Below are 22527 nucleotides of genomic sequence, written 5' to 3' on the forward strand. Positions count from 1 at the left end.
GCTGATGGGAGATAATGGTTGGAAACATTGTGAACAGGCACTAAAAAAGTTTTTGTAAAAATCCAATTTTAATCTCAAGAGTCAAAAAGAGTCCCCAAACTTACCAGCCCCGACTGTACATTTCCCTCCTGCCTACCATCAGCTGTAGGGGGCGGAAGGCAGAGCTTAGGATCAGTAGAGCAGGATGCCTGGGATGCGGAAGGGGGTGCAGTGGAGGAAGGTGAAGAAGGAGGCATGGCACTGTGGCTGGCCCTTGGCAGTGTGGCAGGTGCACATGACGGCTTGGGGACTGAAGGGAGAACACGTGGACACCAGCAACAGTGGAGACCAGACGGCATCACCCTGACCGTCTGTACAAAAGGTCTAACGTGAGAGGCTGGTAAACACAGCCAGTATTCATGAACTTGCATTATGGCAGAGGCTCCTCCTTCAATAGAAGGCACTGTTGAGGGGGGGAAACAATTTGGTAATAATAATAGCCATTCACATCAAAGGATCAATATAAGCTTCAGGTAACAAGCGTTACTCTCTAGTTGCTCTCAAAGAGCACAGGCTGACTTGCTGGCTTAAAAGGGTTAACTAATAAATGCAGCCAGATGTTCTTCTGGAAAAATAACATGACCATTTTTAATCTCAGCCTCAATTTTATCTGCAAGTACTTGACACAGACAGTGATAGAACACGGTCACTGGCTGTCTAAATGGAAACTACCCACTTCCTAACCAAACCCCCAACATATCTACTAGAAGAAAGAAAATGCACTGTCATGCTGAAAAGCCACATACTCCCTCCACCAATGTGTAATCTGTTCTGTACTGAAATTCTGGATCACACCAGATTCTTACAGTTCAAACTGGAAGTCAAATTGTATCAACCAGTGTACAGATTTTACAAAGAAAGCTGAGTGAGCCTGAACACTTAACTCTATAAAGTAAAATCAGTAAGACACAGGCAACTAAAGCATTCGACTAACCCCAGAACTAAACATGGTGTTTTAAAATTTTAATCCAACTTAAAACTGAAATTGCTGTCCATAAGGTCCAAGTTAAGTGGTTTCCCACCTGTAATATAAGATAGGTAGTAGAGCGCCTGGGTGGCTCAGTTGGTTGAGTGACTGCCTTCGGCTCAGGTCATGATCGGGAGTCCCTGGATCGAGTCCCATATCGGGCTCCTTGCTTAGCAGAGGGTCTGCTTCTCCCTCTGATCCTCCCCCCTCTCATGTGCACTCTCTCTTTCTCTCTCTCAAATAAATAAAGAAAATATTTAAAAAAAAAAAAGAAAAAGATAGGTAGTAAAAAACAGCTCCCCCAGGCAGGGTCAGGAAGGAGCATACAGATGGGTAAGGAGAGAAGGAGAAAAATGCCCCCTATTCTCCTCCAATTATGAGTGCTAGAAATAGTGACCACCAACTGTAGTAGCTGATAAAGAACAGGAGTTCTTAAACTTTTAGCCTCAGGATCCCTTTAAAACCTTAAATTATTTAGGACCCCGAAGAGCTTTGGTTAATGTGAGGTTTATTTATCAATTTTAGTAAATTAGAAATTAAAACTAAGAAAGAAATTTTAATATTAAAACATTCTAAGTTATTAAAATATTAAATACCTTAAGTATTACTGTTAAACATAACTTATTAACAATAATCTTTTAATAAGTGGGAAGAGTGGCATTATATCTTTGTAATTCTCTTTACTGTCTGTCTTAATAGAAGACTGCTGCTATCTTTTCTGCATTCAGTCTATTACAACCTGTCTGGAAAATTCTGTGGTAGACCTGCGAAAGAATTATAATGAAAAAGCATCTTAGTACTATGGAAATAATTCTGACTTCAAGGCCTTCCTCTTAGGGCCTCAGGAGGCCCCCAGAGGAATGCAGACCACACTTTGAGAACCACTGCTATAGGACTTAAGTGTAATTACACAACACCTCACACCTGCAGGTGTCTGCCAGCCTTACACACTGGATATTCTTCCATTTCTTCCATCTGCCTCTTTCGGGAACGCCTCTGCCCCACCCCACCCCTAGCGAAACACTGCTCCAGACTCACCTCTGAAAAGGCACAATACCAAAAGTAATTCAAGTGTATTAGATTTCTTTAAAATTAGAATAATCTTTATGTTGCCTTCCCCCCATACAGGACTCCTATCCACTGGACACAGACATGCACTAGTTTTTACCATTATACATTAGCTCTGGTGTTGAACTGACCTGGGTTAAATAAAATACTTGCTCTACCACTCTCTAAGCTAGGTGACATGAGCTAATCACCTAATCCTTAGGAGTCAGCTTTTTCATTTTGTAAAATGAAGTTAACCTACCGTTGTACTTCACCAGCCTTCACAGTGGCTAGTAGGAAAAATCTCTTTAGGTTACTAACTCTCCCCTTCCTAAAGAAGGGAAATTGCATGGTCAAAAAGCTCCTGCAGAGTTCAACAGATTCCCCTGCACCTCCCTGCACCACACCTCACCCGAAATGCCCTCTTCCCATCAAATCCTGATACAGTACATAAACCATTATGTTAAATTATTTTTATTCAATGTACACAAACACATCCCTTCCAAAGCATTCCTTTAGGGCTGGGGGACGGGGGGGTTCTTTTATCAACATTCTAAGACTCCAATACAATGCCCGTTTCTTCCATTAGGTCTCCCTAAAGTTCCCGAACATTCTCCTTTTGTTCCTTGGCACTCCATTAACACATTACCATATCCTTATACGAAGGAGGCAGAGGGAGACTTCACCACAGTAGTAAATGTGAAGACAGACCTAAGAAGTTGCACTGGCCGCTTTGATAATGGAGGAATACAGGTGCCTCCAAAAACTGAACCAGGCAAGAAAACAGATTCTCCCCTCAGAGCCTCAGCAGAACCAGCCCTGCTGAAACCTTGATTTTAGCCCAGAGAAACAGATTTGAGACTTTCAACCTCTAGAGCTGTAAAACAGTACATTTCTGTTGTTTTAAGCCACAAAAAGTTTGGCAATTTGTTAGAGCAACAAAAGGACACCAATACACACTCTGAAATATAAATTCCACGAGAGGTGGTCAATTTTCTGCCCACCACTTTTTCCCCAGTGCCTACAGCAGTGTCTGGTACAGCAAGCACTCAAGCAATTGTCGAGTAAATTAACAAGTGCCAATTCCAACTGCTTGCTAACAGAGTCTGCCAAACAAAGGCAAAAGCATGAGGAAATCATATCCTGACTTAAAGTGCACGAACCATGACAGAGATGTCACCACTGAAGGAGGTGGCAGCACAGAATTTCTGACCCTGAGAGTGAGGCACTAACATGCGTGCCCACGAGCCAGACTCTGTGCTAGATGCTTTATATATATGATCCCATTTGATCCTCACAACAGTCTTCCCAGCAAATGTCATTTCCATCTCATAAATGAGATCCTTAGAGACGAAGAAATTTGCCCAATGTGTCAAGAATTGAACCCAGGAGTAAATGATTACAAAGCTCCTGCTTTTCTCACAATACCATACCTAGTAACTCACATTTCAAAGAACAGTTGACCCTTGGAACATCATGGGTTTGAAACGTAATCCACTTACACAAATTTTTTTCAATAAATATGCTACTATAAACGTATTTTCTCTTGTTATGATTTTTAAATTTTATTTATTGATTGAGAGAGAGAGTGCACTCGTAAGAGAGAACAGGGGATGAGCATAGGGGGAGGGAGAGAATCTCAAGCCAACTCAGCGCTGGGCGCAAGCCTGACAAAGAGCTCAATCTCACAACCCTGAGATCATGACCTGAGCCGAAATCAAGAGTCTGACGCTTAAACCAACCAAGCCACCCAGGCGCCCCATTCCTTATGATTTTAATATTTTTTCTCTAGCTTCCTTTATGGTAAGAATATAGTATATAATACATATACAAAATAGGTTTCAATTGACTCTTTATGTTCATGGTAAGGCTTCTGGTCAACAGCAGGCTATTAAGTTTGGGGAGAGTCAAAAGTTACACTGAATTTTTGACTGTGCAGCAGGGATGGTGTCCCTAACCCCGACTGTTCAAGAGTCAACTGTACTTGTCACATAGATTTTCTAATTTTATCCTTATTGTAAACTTAAGAGACAGGTATTATTCCCACTTAGCAAGTCAAAAACCAAAGGTTGAAAGGTTTAGTAACTTGCCCAAAGTCTCTAGGATGTTAGTCAGGATTTGATGCCAGGTGCTTTGATCAGAAAAGTGGTTCTGTTACACAATAAAGTTCTAGTTAAAAATTTTTCTGCAATATTCTTCTAAAATTCAAATGATTTTATTAAACCTGTGAAATTTAAGCCACTCTCATTATATTACTAGAAAAACAGTAGATCTGCAGGTTGGCTCATAACCTATCTCTGTAATTGTCTATCGGTCAATTCTTTTTTCTTCAAAGTAAGCAGTCACTTTAATTTCAAAGTGATGAGGCAACTGAGGTGTCACAATAACCAGTAAAAATACAGACAAGTGGTCATGATTTATATGTTAAAAGCTATAACTTTAGGGCGCCTGGGTGGCTCAGTCAGTTAAATATCTGCCTTTGGCTCAGGTCATGATCCCAGGGTCCTGGGATTGAGTCCCACCATCGGGCTCCCTGCTCAGTGGGGAATCTGCTTCTCCCTCCCCCTTTGTTCCTCCTCCCCACTCGTTCTCTCTCTAATAAATAAAAATCTTTAAAAAAAATTTTAAAAAGCTACAACTTTAGGGAAGGCCCCCAAAACTACCATCCCCCTAAACCTGTACATGCTCTATTAATGCTTTTAGTCAAGTCTCCAATACTCTCAGTAAAGAGACAGGCACTTAACAGAGCCATTTGGTGATGAGTAAAAAAGGGAGGCAGGATCCTGTTGCTACTAAGAAATTATTTTCCTCTAATGGCAAATCTCTGGAAAACCCAGGAACTTGGTTGGGAAAGACAGGCTAAAGTGAGGATCAGCAAGACCAAATGATACTCCCATGGACTGCTAAATAAATCAAAGAGTGGTAGACACCAGGAGGGTTAGTATTCCTTCACATGAAAATGGGGAAGGAATGGCTACTTCAGAAAACAACTTAACATTCATGAGAAATTTCTATTTTGGCTAAAAACCTCAACTATTACTGAAGAAACTTCTCCACCGCATACATTAAGATTACTCCTGTCAATCTTGACGTCATTTATTTAGTCTTTGGACTTCCCTTCCCTGCACCACACTAGACTTAGTAGGAAAACTTGTTACTTCTATGCAAAACAGATACTTATCCATTTGCCAAATCATGCCTAATGGCAAAATCTACTACTACCAAAGATTAAGTTCCTATAGGGATCAAGAAAAGCAGCCTACAGGCGCCTGGCTGGCTACACAAGTCAATACAGCATGCAACTCTTGATCTCTGGGTCCTGAGTTTGAGCCCCACATAGGGAATGGAGCCTATTTAAAAAAAAAAGGGGGGGGGGCGCCTGGGTGGCTCAGTTGGTTAAGCGACTACCTTTGGCTCAGGTCATGATCCTGGAGTCCCGGGATCGAGTCCCGCATCGGGCTCCCTGCTCGGCAGGGAGTCTGCTTCTCCCTCTCCCACTCCCTGTTTGTGTTCCCTCTCTCACTGTGTCTTTCTCTGTCAAATAAATAAATAAATAAAATCTTTAAAAAATAAATAAATAAATAAAAAGAAGAAGAAGAAAGAAAAACAGCTTATTTAGGCATGCTCTATACCTTCAAAACTGTTTTCTTAAAGACCCAAATTTTTGGCATAACCTCAAAATAAGGTTGTAATTTATAACCTTAAAACAACTGCAAGCAACAAAAAGAAAAAAAAAGCTTTTATGGTTAAGTAAAGAACATTTAGGTAAGTTAATTACATATCTCAGTTAAAGAGAGATCATTTCCAGGCATTGAAAGCCTGAATAAGAAACACAAAATTGAACTGGGAATATTCAAGGCTGTTACATAATGAAACACCACTGATTCTGAAGGTCACTCTGTGCACTAGCAGAAATTACAAGTGTTTGGACACTAGAGGCTAGAGAAGAAATCAACCAACTAGATAAAGACTGTAACTGGTTTTGTGTTTGAAATAATCTGACAAAAGTATCATCTACCTCTGAGGATACTAATAGATAAGGTAATTCAGTTTTTGCCCAGTTTAACATTCAAATGGAAGTTTTCAAAAAAAAAAAAATCTCATGATTCTCTGGAGCCATAACTTCTCACAATTCCATGTATTTGGCCTCCATATTCCCCTGGCCAGAATCCCTTTCCTATCTTTGACCAAACCCTACTCACCTTTCAGCATGCACTTAATTGATGCCTCCCCTAATAAAAGTAGAACGTCTCTACAGTAGATAAGTCTAATCACAGGAGAAATTATTTAGAATATGGATACCCACTCATTAATCTTACTTAGTCCTCCTTGCAATGAAGCATGACATCTGGATTTTTTTTATAGTATTAACATTGCTTATTCACTGCCCTACGGATAAGGTCTTTCTTGACCATTTTTTTTCCCCCCACTCTTCCCCCAACCTTGTCAGGAGCCCCATTTGTCCGGAGCCCCATACAGGTTCCCTGTAACAGAGAAAGCAATGCACTATCACAGAGCATCACAAAACTAATTTTTTTATAAATTATCAAATGCCTCTTATGAAATTCAGAGCTGATTTTTATTGATAAAGTCTTAAAGGGCATTCAAAAAAATCTTCCACAACATGCCAGTGAATAATTTTTAATTACAGAAGATTGTGACAACGTTATAAACTACCAAAAAAAATACACTGCACAGTAAAACAATTTCTGGTGTTTTTGAAAATACTTTTTCACTTTACATGAAATACAATTATTTGCTTCTGCTTGATTTTACTCTCCATTTTGAGATACTTTAGAAAAGTCACAAAATGCATCCTATACTAAGAACAAAAATTCCTAGTATGAGTTTGTGATCATGGCCTCTGAAATTTCAAAAGTTGCCACAATATTTTTCCAGTCCTGTAAACTCAAAGATATAACTCCTTGTTTCCTGCCATGAGAACTGGGATCATTTCCCTCACCCACTTGGTTAATATTAATCGGCTCTAATATCGGCAGCCTGTCTTGGTCAAGCCTTATTCTCGCAAAACCATCCCTTATAATGAAAGAAACATAAAATATATTCTCCACAGTACGAGAAAAAGAGTTTGGATCAATCACAAACTCAAAATAGGACACGGGAGTATCAGGATACTTTAGAAAGTAAGTTTGCAACAATCCCAAGATTCTTTCTACTTCTTTTTCTGTTGCTTCTTGATTATTACTCATGTCCAACTTCCTCAGTTTTGTAGGCATATCCCCATTTTCTTCCATTTTGTGAGCTTTTTTGTGGTGTTCAAGTCGGGGCTTTGGTGCAGGTTTGGATTTGAATGAACCAAAAATAAAGTGGAATGTTTCAGCTTGCAATATCCAGGATGTTGCTTCCTTCTGTACGGTCTCCCAGAAGGAAAGAGCTATATTATCATCACAGCCACTCAATTCATCATGTTCATCATCTTCCATCCAGTCTAGACCCACAAATATAAACAGAAAGTCACAAAACGCTACTTGATTAAAAAAGCTCATATCACAGTTTAGTTGCTTTGCTTTTTCTTTACCCAAATTAGAAGCCAAAACAAGAAACTGGGCATCGAGAGCTGCTTCTCTTGTTCGGCTCACTTCATCAAACAGGACGTCGGCTTCTTCGAGAGCGTCGGTTAACGAGTCGCTCGCGGGGTTCACAATGTCATCACGGTTCTGCTGGACGTTATGGATGAGCTGCCGGTACTGCTTGCGGATTTTCCGGCATTTCTCCTCGTCATCCGTAAGCCCTAGGAGGTGGGGGTCTAGGTCGGCCTCCCCACAGCTGAGGTCGTCAGAGCAGCCATCAGCCCCCACCACCACTTCCACCTTCATCGGTTCTTCCCCATCATCCGCCTGCTTCACAGAGTACGCGCTAGCAGCGATGGTCCCCTCTGGCTCCTCTCCTTTCTCTACGCCTCTCCCCAGGGAACCTTTCTCAGCAGACATTTCGGCGACCAGCGCACTCGGTGGACACTCAGCTAACGGCCTTCGCAACGTTTCCGACAACAGCGGAAACTGAAGGCGGTCTGTCGAAGCCGAGGGTGTCGCCCATGCGCACTGGCCCGCCCCCAGCTCGCTCCACCTCCCGGCGGCCCCGCCCCGCGGAGCCCAGACCCAGCGCGTTCGAACCCACCGCACCCACCTGCCTGCGGCGCACAGAATGCGCGCAATAATGGGTCCCCTCTCCATGTTGGAATAATACCTGCTCAAGTGATAGCTATTATTTATTTTAGCAGTTACTGACAGTGTCATCTAGCTTTCTAAGAAATACCTGGAAAACCTTACGCCAAAATTGGGGGGGGGGCGCCAAAGGTCCTGCGCTTTAAAACATTTGCCATCACACACTGCAGTTAGGTCAACCTATGTTTTTCGTTCTTACTATGATTAAAAGGTAGGGTCTCTGGGGTTCTGTTTTTTGAAAACTAAATCTGGCTACGTTGTAAACTGCCCATAAAGCCAAGCATCGCGAGTTGCAGAACGTCCACCACAAATAGGTGGAATTCTCAGGGTTCATTTGCTAGGTGGCTATTTGGACTACATTCTTCATTATACAAATGCATATCAGGTTAATTACCTTCACGGACCCTCAAAAGCCAGACCCCTTCCAACCAACGGAAGAGGCAGACGCCAGGCAAGTGTCTGAGCTAGCGCAGGGGCAAAGGTGGGGGGAATGTCGGGCATTACCCAAGTGACCTTCGGTTCCCCCCCACCCAAGGGTGGAAGAATAAAGTGGGTACAGTCTCTGCAAAAGAGCGGTTTATCTGCAAGCTTGCCAAAAGCTAAAGGCCACAAACTCTGAATGGAGATCAATCTCAACCCTTAAAGGTGATTAAAGAAGATTTTAAACACAATCCGATACAAAAATATGAAAGTGAATGCTGTAAATCAATTGACTACATTGGAAAATTCACCCACTAGTTCACTGGAAATTCACGTACAGTTGGGAGAAAGGGCTTAGCTCATCAGTTTCACAAGGAGCAAAGTATATACAACAATAAGGAATACATTTTGTTTTTAAAGAGAACAAAAAAAGTGCACTCTCAACCCACAAGATCAAAAGCTTTTCACTTCAACACGTGCCCCTTTGCGGGGGGGTGGGGGGGGGACACCACACCACAGACGGGACACCACACTGTGCCACCTGTCAATTCAGGTTTCAAGGCACCAAGGAAGTAAATTAGCCTTACATTCCTTCCTATGAATCTAGACTAGTTCATTTTTTTTTTAAAGATTATTTATTTATTTTAGAGAGAGAGAGAGGAGCAGAGGGAGAGGGACAAGCAGACTCCACGCTGAGCCCCATGCAGGGCCCACAACCCTGAGATCACAACCTGAGCCAAAATCAAGAGTTGGAAGCTCAAATGACTGAGCCACCCAGGTGCCCCCCACCATAATTTTCTTAAGTAGAGGTATAACTCAGGGGAAAAAATATGCTTTTTCCAAAAACACTAGGCATTATGGTTATTCATGCATATATATTACCCTGCTATATTAGACTGAACTTCTCTAAAGCAAGAATCTGGTGTAAAATCTTCCAAGCAAAGCTGTTTTCACAAGGATACATTTGAGTATGCACATTGGAATGTATAAATGAATGTAGATGAGAAACTTTGCTCCAGTACCTACTACAAGTTATTTGGCACAAAAGATTACTTTCACAAATTAGTGGGGAAAAAATAGATCCAACAAACTGAAAATAAAAGCTGACTGCTTTTCAGAAAGTCAACCTTAACTCTTCTCTGAAATAAAGAAAAAGCAAGAGAAAAACAAAGGTGGGCTCCAGTATCACCAAACAGCCATATTTTCCTCCCCAAGTCTGGCCAATTACCTTAGATGAAAACACCCAGTTAATTCCAAGTTCCAAAACTAAAAATGTTTCCTTTTATAGTTAACCATATTCTTGAGAGCTTCTGATATCCTTTTCAAATACAATAAAAGCAATTTATAAGGGAACTCCAAAAAATAAGCCAACTTTCCCACCCTAAGGTGCCTATTTTCTGCTGTCTTAGAGGAGGGAAAACAGGCAGATACCAATTTGCTCTATACAGAGCCTTTCATCTAAGAATTTCAAAATGGCTTAGAAAAATAAATAAATTCTCCCAACCTACTTAGAAAGTATTACTAATACCATTTACAGGGATTTCTCAGGAGATAACAGCCCACACAACTTGCTCAGAGCAACAGAACACATCAAGGCAAGCATCATATTATTAAGTACTGATTTCCAGTACTGAATTCATTCATTCTATGCTAGCTAGATCCCTGTCCCTAAGAACCTTGGTAACATGTAACTTAGATCATCCTCAGAAAGTCATACTTGCATTATATTCTGCCTTTTTTTTTTTAAAGATTTTATTTATTTTTTTGACAGAGAGAGACATAGCGAGAGCAGGAACACAAGCAGGGGGAGTGGGAGAGGGAGAAGCAGGCTGCCCGCAGAGCAGGGAGCCCGATGTGGGACTCGATCCCAGGACCCTGGGATCATGACCTGAGCCGAAGGCAGACACTTAACGACTGAGCCACCCAGGCGTCCTATATTCTGCCTTTTTAACTCTGCCTTTAGAGCACAAGGTTTAAATGTTGCTACAAACTAAAAATCTCGAGTCTAACAATTTTCCTTCATCATTTAAAAAATGGATTTCTATACTTGTGAATCCTGTAATCACTAAATAGCGATTTTCTACCCTGAAGTCCAATTACTCATAATAATTATATAAATGCAGCTTAAAAAGACAGAACAGCAATAACTAATTCAGTTATGCTGGTAAGGGGAGGAGTAAGATGGCGGAGGAGTAGGAGACCTAAATTTCATCTGGTCCCAGGAATTCAGCTAGATAGGCATCAAACCCTTCTGAACACCTACAAACTCAACAGGAGATTGAAGAAAAGAATAGCAGCAACCCTCTGAACAGTTATGCTGGTAAACTTCTCTATGGATTGTAACAGCAAAAATGCACTAGTACTTCAAAGACATCACTGAAGTCTACCATCCTCATTCAGTAAGGCTAGTTCAGGCAACCACGACACACAGCTTGGCCTCCAAGATAATTCAGCTATTCTCCTCCCCCTTTTCCTCTTTCAGGAGTTGCTGCCAAGAACTACATTTCCTTTCTTCTTTTCTTCAGTTCCTTTCTTCCCTACATTTCCTTTCTTCTTTTCTTCAGTTTTTTTAAATTTTATTTTCCAGTCCCTTTGCTGCAAGTTCAAACTCATTCATTCCCAGCTCTTAGGCTCTCTCCCACAATCCCCATCTCACAAACATGAGATGGGTGTCACAGGTTAAAGCCCCCTCTATGGCCAAATAAAAAAAGAACTCACCTAAGGTCCGTGGGGTTTTTACTGCAGGATTAATCTATAACAAATGGGCACAGAAGAGGCCTCTAAGCCATAGCCAGGGGCTAATCAGGTTTGAATCCCACACTCTAGGAGATATGCTTATCCTGCTATTAGCTACCTCCCTGAACTTTTCTGTTCCTTCTTTCACAGCAGTTTTCTCTCCCCTCATTCTGCCAGGGTATCTATTTAACACTTAGCTGAGAAGAGTCTTACTGATAAAAGTGCTAGTTTGATTTGTTGGAGTAGCAGGATGTTAGGTATATTTTCTCTTTCATCTTAATTTCCTTTAAGGTTATGTTTGTGTGTATGTTTTTGCTTTGGTTAGTGTTTTAACATTTAAGGTAAACTTTGCCATGATCAAGGCAGATACCTATTTTTTTAAATAACCATGGACAGGGGAAGGAGGCAAACCTGGGTTCCAATCTTGACCTATTATTAGTTATTAGGGTTCTCTTAGGTAGGTCGCTTAACTGCTCAGCCTCCGGTTTCCTCATCTGAAATGTGGGAATACTACTACTTACACACCATCAAGCTACTCTAAGTACTGAACGAGAATTACGTGACAGATCTAATAATATTTTCAATTATTGAGTCCTTAGTAAGTCTAAATCAACCCAAAGATAGCAAATGTTTATTAATAAACATTAGAAACTAAACAGAAAAAAGTATACAAACCAGTAGCCTCACTCTTGCATGTTGTTTTATGACAGAAAAATATTTTAAAGGTTAAATCCATAAGGAGCAATACAGGAATATATCCCTTATAACTAATACTGGTGAAAAGAAATTTGCCATATAATGCAATTTAAAAACCTACTAAAGTTTCAACTAATGGAAGTGTATATAGCACTTTGAAGAGGTAAAACTCTGTACTAGATAATCTGAAGCAGGGTCTATGAAGAGTCTGAGGTTCTCATGAGTGGTTCCTTGGATTTCAGCACATTCTTTAAAAAACAACAACAACACAGTATCTAAAAGAGGCTTCAAATAACTGTTCTACTCAAATAACATGGCTTTACTGTCAGTTAAGTAAAAGACAAAATGACAGTCAAGTCCCACAAAATAATGTGGACTCAAGCATTCAAATCCCTTGGAGTACATAAAGCCTCCACCCTCTTTGTGATCCGTCTTACACTTCACTGACACCAGAAAACCCAGTGCCGGCTGACTTACCAAGCCTCAAGAACTAACATAAACAAGGGTGTGAGTTGAGAATAGAACCTTTCAAGTTAGGAGAGCAATTACCAACTCTTTTAGGACACACCTCAGAAGTCAGCAATGACCAGGAGCATCATTTTGAGAGACTATGGGGAGGAAGGTACTGGATATGTGGTTTTTAAGGTGCCAGCCTTGCAGGAACTCACTCTGAAAGCCTGGGCTCAAATCAAAACTAGTGCTATATTAGTTTTCATTGATTTTCTTCAGAGTCTGAGTTTCCTCCTTTGTAAAATGAGTCTATTGGATGTCTTCTCTGCCACACAGAGTGATTGTCACTCTTTATAAAAAATCATATACTCGGGGCGCCTGGGTGGCTCAGTTGGTTAGGCGACTGCCTTCGGCTCGGGTCGTGATCCTGGAGTCCCGGGATCGAGTCCCGCATCGGGCTTCCTGCTCAGCAGGGAGTCTGCTTCTCCCTCTGACCTTCCTCCTTCTCATGCTCTCTGTCTCTCATTCTCTCTCTCTCAAATAAATAAATAAAATCTTAAAAAAAAAAAATCATATACAAACATTTGTTGACAAATACATCTTTAAATATATACATTGGCCCTGCAGATTTGTGTTACAGAGAGCAAAGACAGCACCTAGCCCAAAGCTGAGAACACAGGTACTCAATAAATAGTAGCTAAATAAATGTAATGTGACTTCCTTCTCAAATGACCTGGACACACCTGCATAAGACAATGCTGCTGTCATACAGCTCTTTAAAACTGGGAACTGTGTATATGCTGCTTAAAATCTCTCCAGAATATCTTAGGGGTTGGTCTCAGATAGAGCAGTCTACCCTACAAAATCAGACAGCTTGTAGCTAAATACCTCACTCGAAGTGAGTCTCCTCTGGCCCTACCATCATCCATTCATTCAACAAATACTGAATGCAAACTAGGTGTTAAAACACACACACACACACACACACACACACAAGATACAAAAATAAATCATTTTTGTCCTAAAGGAACACATAATTTAGTAGGCACAAAGGAATGCAGTTCCTCTCAGCAAGCATTTAATGAATGAATGCCATTTGCCAGAGCTATGTTAGAAATACCAAGATTTGCATGGGTTCAGGCCTGAATCATGAGCACACATTCACAATGGGGAGATCAGGCATGTATCCCAATAGCTGTAACACAAAGTCAAGTGCCAGCAAGTATGAGTACAACACCATGAACTTCACAGACAGGCCTGGATTCCATTCCTGGTTCTGCCATTTAACTAGCTGTGTAATCTAGCCATGTTCCTTACATTCCCAAGGCCTCCACTGTCTCATCTGTAAAACTAGATAATACCCCCTTCTGCACAGGACCACTGTGAGAATTTAATCACCTAGGTATCACAGCATTTAGAATCTAATGTATAGCAGAGATTCAATAAATGGTAGTTACTATCATTAATAGGTATGCTCTTTTAAATATTTGCTGAACTCTAATTAATATAGACATGGGATCCTAGGCACAAAGAATAAAACTCACTCTGCACTTTTGATAGTAAGCCAAAAAATTTTATTTGGCAGGATTCCTCCTTTTCCAGAGATAAGAATTCATGAGAAAGAACAGGCAAATCTGGCCTTGTACTCTAACACAGGTAGGCAGTTGGAAAAGTCAGTTTGAGCAGGAAGATAAGTCAGAAACTGGAATAAAGAGCTGAATAACGGAGGGAAATTTTAGGGACTCTAGCTGCAACAGTAGTCCCACTTCCGGTAGGTAAGGGAGCAGAGCAAGAGATAACCAGAAAAGCAGGTGGGCGCCAGGCCCTGGAGGAAACAGAATACCTAGCTAAGGAATGTGCTATGTACCCTGCATGCAGAGCTGGGGGCAGGGAAGGAGCAACCAGAAGATGCCTTGAACATCCAGTCCAGATGGAATGGAAGGGGAGGGAGATCAAAAGTGTGAGGCCTGTTAGAGAGACTGCTGAAGCGGTTTAGGCAAGAGGAAATGAGGACCTGGAACAGCCCCAGCAAAAGTTAATAGAGGCAGTGGGCATGTAAGTCAGGCCCTAGCAAGTGAATAGATAGGAGAGGCCAGAAGCAATCTGAAGCCAGGACCAGCAGAATAGTGAAAGAATAGATGAAGAGCAGAAAGGAGGTTTGTGTTGTCACTTAGTTCAAGTGGGAGGAAGAGACATGGAGTCTCAACATGGATTCACAACTACTAAAAATTTTACTACATATATCAGCCCCAGAGAAATTTATTTGCAGTCCTAACAATCCAGGCCTCTTTTAAATCTCATTAGTCCTTACCCTTTACCTTCTTAGGTCAGCCAGAGTCTGTTCACTTCCCTCATCTTCAAAGCAGTCCTCCCATCCCCCTCAGGCCTTAACGTTCTCTCAGCCAAAGTAGGTACACCCCTAATCTCCCCAGAAGGATGTCAGGGGGAAGAATCAAAAGAAATAAAGTTTTCTGCCAATTTTGGTAGAGTATTAAGAAAGGAAGGGGATGGCTGGAGAGTTATTAAATTACCAATAATTTCCCGATGTTTATTCGGTTAAGAGTCTGGTTTCTGGCTTGAAAGTCAGGCTTGAGAGGGGGAGACCTGCCTTTGTTTTAGTGGCTACCCACACAGCCATGGATCATGGGGCCTGAGCTTCACAGCAACAAGATCACACCTGAGCTCTGCCCACAACTGGCATCCAGGTGAATTATGGAGACAATCAGGCACTGCTTTATGCCTGGCATCTCTCCTACTATTGCCTTGAAGAAATTAAGTCCCCTGTTGCTGGCTTTAGTCTTATCTCCCAAGACCATTATCTCAAACTACTAGTCTTAATTATGTCCTGCACTCAGTAATGCCAATAAATACTTTTCCATTCACTTCCCTTATCCTCTCAATTCACCGAATTCTAATTATTTAGCAACCAATCTTGACCAAACTACCTTATACATTAAAGTAAGTCTCAAATGTGATATTTATCCTAAGAATTACCTGAGGGACTGTGCTTAAAATAAATTAAAAGGCAGATCCTAGGCCCTTCCAGAGGGTTTACTTAAGACCTCAGGTAAGGGGCGCCTAGGTGGCTCAGTCGTTAAGCGTCTGCCTTCGGCTCAGGTCATGATCCCAGGGTCCTGGGATCGAGCCCCGCATGGAGCCCTGCATCGGGCTCCCTGCTCCGCGGGAAGCCTGCTTCTCCCTCTCCCACTCCCCCTGCTTGTGTTCCCTCTCTCGCTGTGTCTCTTTCTGTCAAATAAATAAATAAAATCTTTAAAAAAAAAAAAAAAGACCTCAGGTAAAGCCCAGGCATGTACCTTTTTTTTTTTTTTTAAAGATTTTATTTATTTATTTGAGAGAGAGAATGAGAGACAGAGAGCACGAGAGGGAAGAGGGCAGAGGGGGAAGCAGACCCCCCCGCTGAGCAGGGAGCCCGATGTGGGACTCGATCCCGGGACTCCAGGATCATGACCTGAGCCGAAGGCAGTCGCTTAACCAACTGAGCCACCCAGGCGCCCCCAGGCATGTACCTTTAACAAGCACTCCAGGGAATTCTGTGCAGGTGGCCCATACACTGCTTTTTTGAAATACACTTCCTTAAAGCAAGGTAGGCGTTGCTGATGCTCCAGCTACTGTGTTTACTGAGGGGAAAGGGAGACAAAGGAAGAAACAAGAGGAGAAAGGAAAAGCAGGCATTTTGAAGAGCTCCCTCTCCCCCATTTATGTTGCAATTAAAGTATAAAATCTTAAACTTTTTTTTAAGGTGTGGACTTTAGGATTATAACACTAATCCTATAAACACTTAATTCTTCACTAAATAAATGCCTTCCTCCACTCTAACCCAACGTTCCCTAAAGATTTTCAAAACCCATCATTTAGCCCCAAATGTGGGCAACAGTTGGCTGGAAAGTCACAAACATTTCAAATCAGTAGTCTTTACTTCCATGTGTCTCCTTCCATTTCTTACTACTCATTAGAAAGCAAAAATACATGATACAAAAGAGTGGTAAGCTTACTTAAAAGAGATATGCTAAATATTTTTTTTTTATTTTAATTATGACTTGGGGGTATACTTTTCAATCTTGGCACTGCACCTCACTAAATGTCTGAAATTAACTACGATCATATGGACTGAAAACATCAGATCATACCAATAAAGTGGATTCAAAGCTTATAAAAACAGTGATTCATTTTACTCCCACTGATGCTAAAACCAGAACCATCTGTAAAAAGGTCAAATGCCCCTAAAACTTTTTAAGTGCAAATTTATGACACAGGTAGAGAAAACAGAACAATGAGACAGAAAGTAATATTAATAGACCTTTGTCTCAGGGGCGCCTGGGTGGCTCAGTCGTTAAGCGTCTGCCTTCGGCTCAGGTCATGATCCCAGGGTCCTGGGGTCGAGCCCCGCGTCAGGCTCCCTGCTCCGCGGGCAGCCTGCTTCTCCCTCTCCCACTCCCCCTGCTTGTGTTCCCTCTCTGGCTGTCTTTCTCTGTCAAATAAATAAAAAACCCTAAAAAAAAAAAAAAAATAGACCTTTGTCTCATCTTACTTGCAAACTAAAGGTCTGACTAATACAATACACTTTAAATCACACTAAAAGCCTTTTTATCCTTTGTTTCCCATTAAGTTGCTATTTGTTTTTGAAGCCTATCTGCATTTCCTATTCCATTACCCATCCTTCAAAAATGGCAAATAAGATTCTCTTAGAAGAAAAGGTAGCAAATAAAAATGCAAATTAATTTTCTTCCTCATATGCACATATCTAAGTAGATTTTTACATTTAACGGAGGCCTCAGGTTTACTTCTAAGAAGGCAATGTTCCAGTATGAGTTCCATTTCTTAAAAATTACATGGATACAAACAGATAAGGACAAAAAAGATCATCAGCAAAAATTAAAGCAAATGTATCAAGGTGATGAGATTATGAGGCTTTCTAACCTGGTAGCCAACCATACCCGGTCTGTGTTGGGTATCCTCCTAAACATTCACCCCGCCTCCAAGCATTTTGCCAGTACCATAGCCAGACCCATCCACCCGACCCCACGGTGCACGGTCCTAAGGGAGGGGTGCCATCACGCTTGCCACCAGCCAAAGGAAAGGTTTCTTTCTCTCCTTTCCCTCCACCCAACTGTTAACTCTGGGCCAGAAGAGATACCTGAAGGGAAATGAACTCACTCCTGAAGCTTGCAGATTGCTTTCCCCAGAGCCTGGGGCTCCTGGGTTTCCCTCCCAGAGAATTAAAGAGAAAGATGATAGGGATGGACGAAGATATGCCTTTCCTGATCCCCTTTTCTCAGTACTTCTCCAAAAAACTCACTTTCAGCAGTTTACACTGCTGCTGGATAATTTTAAGTTATCTAGATTGATTAGGAGGGGCTAAGGAAGGCAACGCAGGAGGAAACACATCTCCTGAACACGTGTTTTAAAAGATGAAAAGTTACATATTCCCTACCAAGCTCCCGAGTTCTGAATTTACCCGCCGACTCATCAATTTCCATCGACACGTGAGCTGGCCCCTGTGCGCTTCTTTGTCGTTTTTAAGGACATGCTCCGTGTGGAGGTCCGTTCACATCCACCCCGGCCTTGAAGGAGGGCCGCGAGCACGGCGGGCCCGACCAGCTCATTCCCAGGGCAGGCGGGTAAAGAACGTTAATGCCCCCACCTACCCTCAGGGTTGGACCATGGCCGCCTATCTTTCGCCGCTTCACGAACACCACGGGCACGTCGGTTTCCGAGGTCAGCTGCGAGAGCGCTCTCTCCAGGCCCCTGGCGTCCTCCGCGGCACAAAAGCAGCGAGGGGCGCGGGTCAGGCCCGCCGACCCGGCCGCGGCGGGAAGTGCGCGGCAGGGGCGGGGCTTCCGCGTCCCCAACCACGCGGCCGGGGGAAGCCCGCACGCCGCCCCCGCCGGCCGCCGCCCCTCCGCCCTCCCGCCCGGCCCCCCGCACACCGGCGCGCGCTGGCCGCGGCGCCTCCGGCCGCCTCCGGACGCCGGAGAGCCGGCCGCGCTCAAGTGCTGGCCGCCTCGCGGGAGCGGGCGCTCCGGATCCTGGTCAACCCCCAATGCACACGGCCTCGCACGGGAGACAGGCAGCTCCGCTTCTATAAAACGCCTCCCGAAGTAATCTGCCTTTGAACTCTGCATCTATACAGAATGCCAAAAGCCAGCTTCCCAGATTTAACCACGAGGCAAAATTAGGAACACTCTGCCCTCTTCGGGGGCTTTCATTTCAGAACCTTGAAGCCATACAGCATCACGCTGCTTGACAGACCGGGAGCTAATGGCCCAATTTTACAAACGGGTGAACTCAGGTAGGTAGTGAGTCACTGATGGAATTAAAAATAGACTCCAGTTACTCTAACATCATCAGGCCCATTCATGAGGCAGAAATCACACCGACACTCAGAAGTGCGGCTGTCTAACAATAATGGCAGCTAGCACTTCTTCGGTGCTTTGCACGTATCGACACTTCATCTCCACAACTGCTCATCTGAAGGAGGTCCCAGCGGGTCCGCTTCACCCGAGTTCAACTGGCCAGAAAGTCCACAGCAGAGCCATGGCTCGAACCCAGGCGGGGCCGTGCGCCCTTCTTCACCGCCACCCAGTACTGCCCGATACAGCGAGACACGCGCTGGGTGCCCTCGCAAGCTGTCCCGGTTCAGAGGCTGGGGCAAGTCACGTGATTCTGAGCCTCGGTTTCCCCAACTGTAAATAGGGAGATACAGACGATTTGCCAGCTCAGGATTTCCGGGGATTAAATGATGCGAACATTTCTTAAGAGCCCTTTTTAAATCGTTATACTCCCTCGTTATACTCGAGGATCTGTCAATCTACTTGTCACATTATCATCCACGTTCCGATACTCGTGCAGTAGGGAACCATACAAACACTTTTTTTTTTCCACCTTTCTGCACACTGTCTCTACAGAGAGCTAGCGGAAGGAAGCCACCAGCCGACCGGGGCCGGCCTGTCTCACCCACCCCAGGCTAAGCTTTCACCGACCCACGCGCAACAATAACGCGGCCAAGAAGCTCACCGCCTTAGAAAAGCTTCACCCCCACTCAGACACACCTCAGAACGTCTCCCCTTTCCGCGATCCAAAGCGCACCTGGCAGGCGGCTGCCCCCGTCCCCGGCCTCACAGCCCAGGGGCTCGGAGCTCTGCCCGGTTTCCGTGAACCCACCGCTGGCGTGAACCCGAGCGCCGGGGCACCAGGCTCTTCCCGCGGGCGGCCCCCGCCTTCCGCTCCGAGGCGCTGCGGACTACTGGGGAGCGCGGCGAAAGGGTGGCGGGCTCCCCGCGGCCACCAGAAGCCACGCCCTGCTCGGGCCGGTCGCCAGAGTCAGAATGACAAAGCAGAAATCCACTCCCGTGCAGCCCTGCCGACTACGCCGACGGGCTTTGCGCAGTGGGACCTCCTAATTGGGTGACACCACATCCTCTTCCTGCTCATAGCGCCCCCAACCCGAGAAAAGAGCAAAAACAATGCGAGCAATGTTTGGAACCAGAACCCAAAAGAAGAGTGTTTTAACGAAACAAAACTGGACTATGCCCTAAGGCAGTGACTCCGGAACTTTGCTGCCCATTGTAATCACGAGAGGCCCTTTAAAAATACTGACGCCTGGTTCCCACTCCCAGACATTCTGAGGTAATAGGTATTGGGTGCAACCTGGGCATCTGAGGTGGTGGTTGTTGTTGTTTTTTAATTCCCTGGGTGATTCTAGTGAACAGCAAAGTTTGGGACCCATTGCCCTAAGGTAATAGATTAGTCAGTCTGGCAATTCTCTAAAGGAAATTATCAGGCTTTTAAAAGAAACATCTAACTCATGCCAGGTAATCCTGAAAAGTGACAAATTCTCACCAGCACATAACTTCCCCTATATCCTTCCTCCTTAACCCACTCAGGTTTTGGTTTGTTGTGTTTGTTTTAGGGAAAACAGTATATTTGACTCCAGCCATGCCAAACCATAAGCCATGCTCTCTCATACTTCCTGCTCTTACTCATATTCTTACTCAGCACCTTGCATCAGTAGGTAGCTACGAATATTTGCTGAATAAATAAATGAGTGAATGAATGTCTCTCCCACTTCTTTGTCTGGATACTGGCCCACTGAAGCACGCTGGGGTGAAGGACTGTTGGTTTCTTAAGGTTCCAAAGCACAAGTTAGAGGCTTGGTATATAGCCTCTCAGCTTCTGAACACGCGTGCACTTGTGCAAACATATACACACACAGCATACATAAATGGTCACTCTCCGTGCCGGTTGATTGTATGCCTAAGTGCACACCTCACCTCTTCTGGGATCCTTCGAACAGAGTATGGGTCTAGCACAGGTGTTCAGGAAACAATGTGATTTAAGGAGCAAAGGATGAATAATGAGAGGGCAAGAAAGCTAGGACTCCAAGGTAGAAAACATTTCCTCCTGGCTGCTGGGCCCAGCTCTGTTAACCGTTTTATATGCATTAGCTCATTTAATCTACACAATAATGACCCATGAATCAGGGTCATAAACTCCTCATTCCTAAAATATATAGAAACTACAGCTTCCTTCAAAGGTATGTCTCAAGATAGAGAGGGACTGTAAAATCATTTAACTGGAAATAATGCACTAAAAGCAAGTGATAAGGATTGATTTCTATGAGCCTCATACAACAGGTCAGAGTTGTCATAGTTCATATCTTCTAACAGCATATCAAAAAAGGCATTTTAACTTCACAATGTTCTTAAGTGAGCAAATTATAGCACAAATACCCAGAGTAGCTCCATGTAGTTTTTTTAAGTTAAAAAAAAATCACCATTTTTAAAAACTGTCACTTTTCTTTCAAACCTTTCTTGCTGCAGTTAAGGGCCCAGATGCCTTACCCTTGCCACAAAATACAGAGAACTCCTTAGTTATACTTAAGTTTCTGGGTAGTGGAAGAAGGGCTTCATCTCCCACCATTTCTCATCATGCAGCATTTGTTCTAGACATAACTCTAACATCTCTTGACTGAGCTCATGTTATTCCGGCTGCCTAAAATAAGCTTCCCTCCCTAAGGCCTACTCCTTCAAAGCTCATCTGAAATGTCATGTCCTCTGGGAGGCCTTCCCTGATTCCCACCCAATGTTGATAGCTCCTTCCCTATTCTGGGACCCCAAATACCTAAGAATAATTATAAATCATGTAAATCCAAGAGGGCTTTGGGAAGGCAAACCCTTGTTTGATTTATTTAGTCTTCCCAGAACCTGCTATATATAGTAAATTACTCAGGAAAGGCTGGAAAAGATCCTCGATGTTCCTGACTCTCCTGTAAGCACACTAAGCAGCTCTACGCAGGTATTTGAGCGAGGGTCCTATCGCATTAAACTACTAGTCCTCCCACAATAAGTTTCTCTCACACACACATACACCACACTGAGCTAGAACAATCTTTCTGACCCTCAAATCTTCTCTGCTCAAAACTTGTAGGACCCGCAAAATAAAGTCCAAACTCCTCAATTGTACTGACTTGGCAAGGCCCACCCTTGTTAAACCTAGCTGTCCACATATTCTGTACCCTACTTATACAGCAAAACACTGCTCCAGAAAACACAGAAATTAAAAGTGATTTCACTTCAAAGTCAAGATCGCAACCTTCAATGTGTCCCCAAAGCTGCCCAGCAATCCTTTGCGTCTCTGGTAGATTTGTTTTCCTAGTTTCCAAAGTCAATATTTCATACTTAATCCTCTTTTCTCAAACCTTTAATACACCTACACCTTCCCGTTAACTCATGACCTGCTTTCTACTTTAAGAAAATAGAATTGATTGCCTGATTGATTGTTCTGTCTAGAACTCCCTCCCATTTTCCTCTCAATCACCAAGCTGCCATATTCTCTACCTTCACCCCTGTTTTAATGAAGGCCGACTTCTCCACTTGTGTACAGATTCTTGTTTCTTCCTGCCTTCTCCATCTTCAATAACTTCACTCCTGAAATTAGTCTCCCTCTCTGGTATCATCAGTTTCTTGT

The 22527-nt window shown here is 43.3% G+C and overlaps 2 protein-coding genes across 7 annotated transcripts in view; both read right to left on the reverse strand.

Moving 5' to 3' along the window:
* The window catches only part of TXNRD1 (thioredoxin reductase 1), a 120269-nt gene that overhangs the window by 50498 nt on the left and 47244 nt on the right, over positions 1–22527 (reverse strand). The window contains exon 1 of one of the 6 annotated variants that reach the window (XM_064590697.1): positions 18207–18361. The exons of 1 other annotated variant lie outside the window; for it this stretch is intronic. Coding sequence is in view for 1 of the 5 variants with exons in the window: in XM_045872701.3 (XP_045728657.1) it covers positions 105–338 (234 nt within the window). In the remaining 4 variants the exon portion in view is untranslated. Of the gene's footprint in view, positions 1–104; positions 369–18206; positions 18362–19610; positions 19814–22527 lie in introns of those variants that run through there. 4 more of the 6 variants (XM_045872702.3, XM_045872704.3, XM_045872705.3 and 1 more) reach the window with 4 other exon arrangements.
* Positions 450–15725, reverse strand: EID3 (EP300 interacting inhibitor of differentiation 3). Its single transcript, XM_064590699.1, has 2 exons — positions 7593–15725; positions 450–7502 (listed from the first exon to the last, which is right to left on the reverse strand). The coding sequence occupies exons 1-2, from the start codon at positions 8308–8310 to the stop codon at positions 6892–6894; spliced, it is 1329 nt and encodes a 442-aa protein (XP_064446769.1). The 5' UTR covers positions 8311–15725; the 3' UTR covers positions 450–6891.

This window comes from Mirounga angustirostris, unplaced genomic scaffold, assembly GCF_029215605.1.
Source record: "Mirounga angustirostris isolate CCGP_5_RB_7025 unplaced genomic scaffold, mMirAng1.0.hap1 SCAF_5, whole genome shotgun sequence".
NCBI classification, from domain to species: Eukaryota; Metazoa; Chordata; class Mammalia; order Carnivora; family Phocidae; genus Mirounga; species Mirounga angustirostris.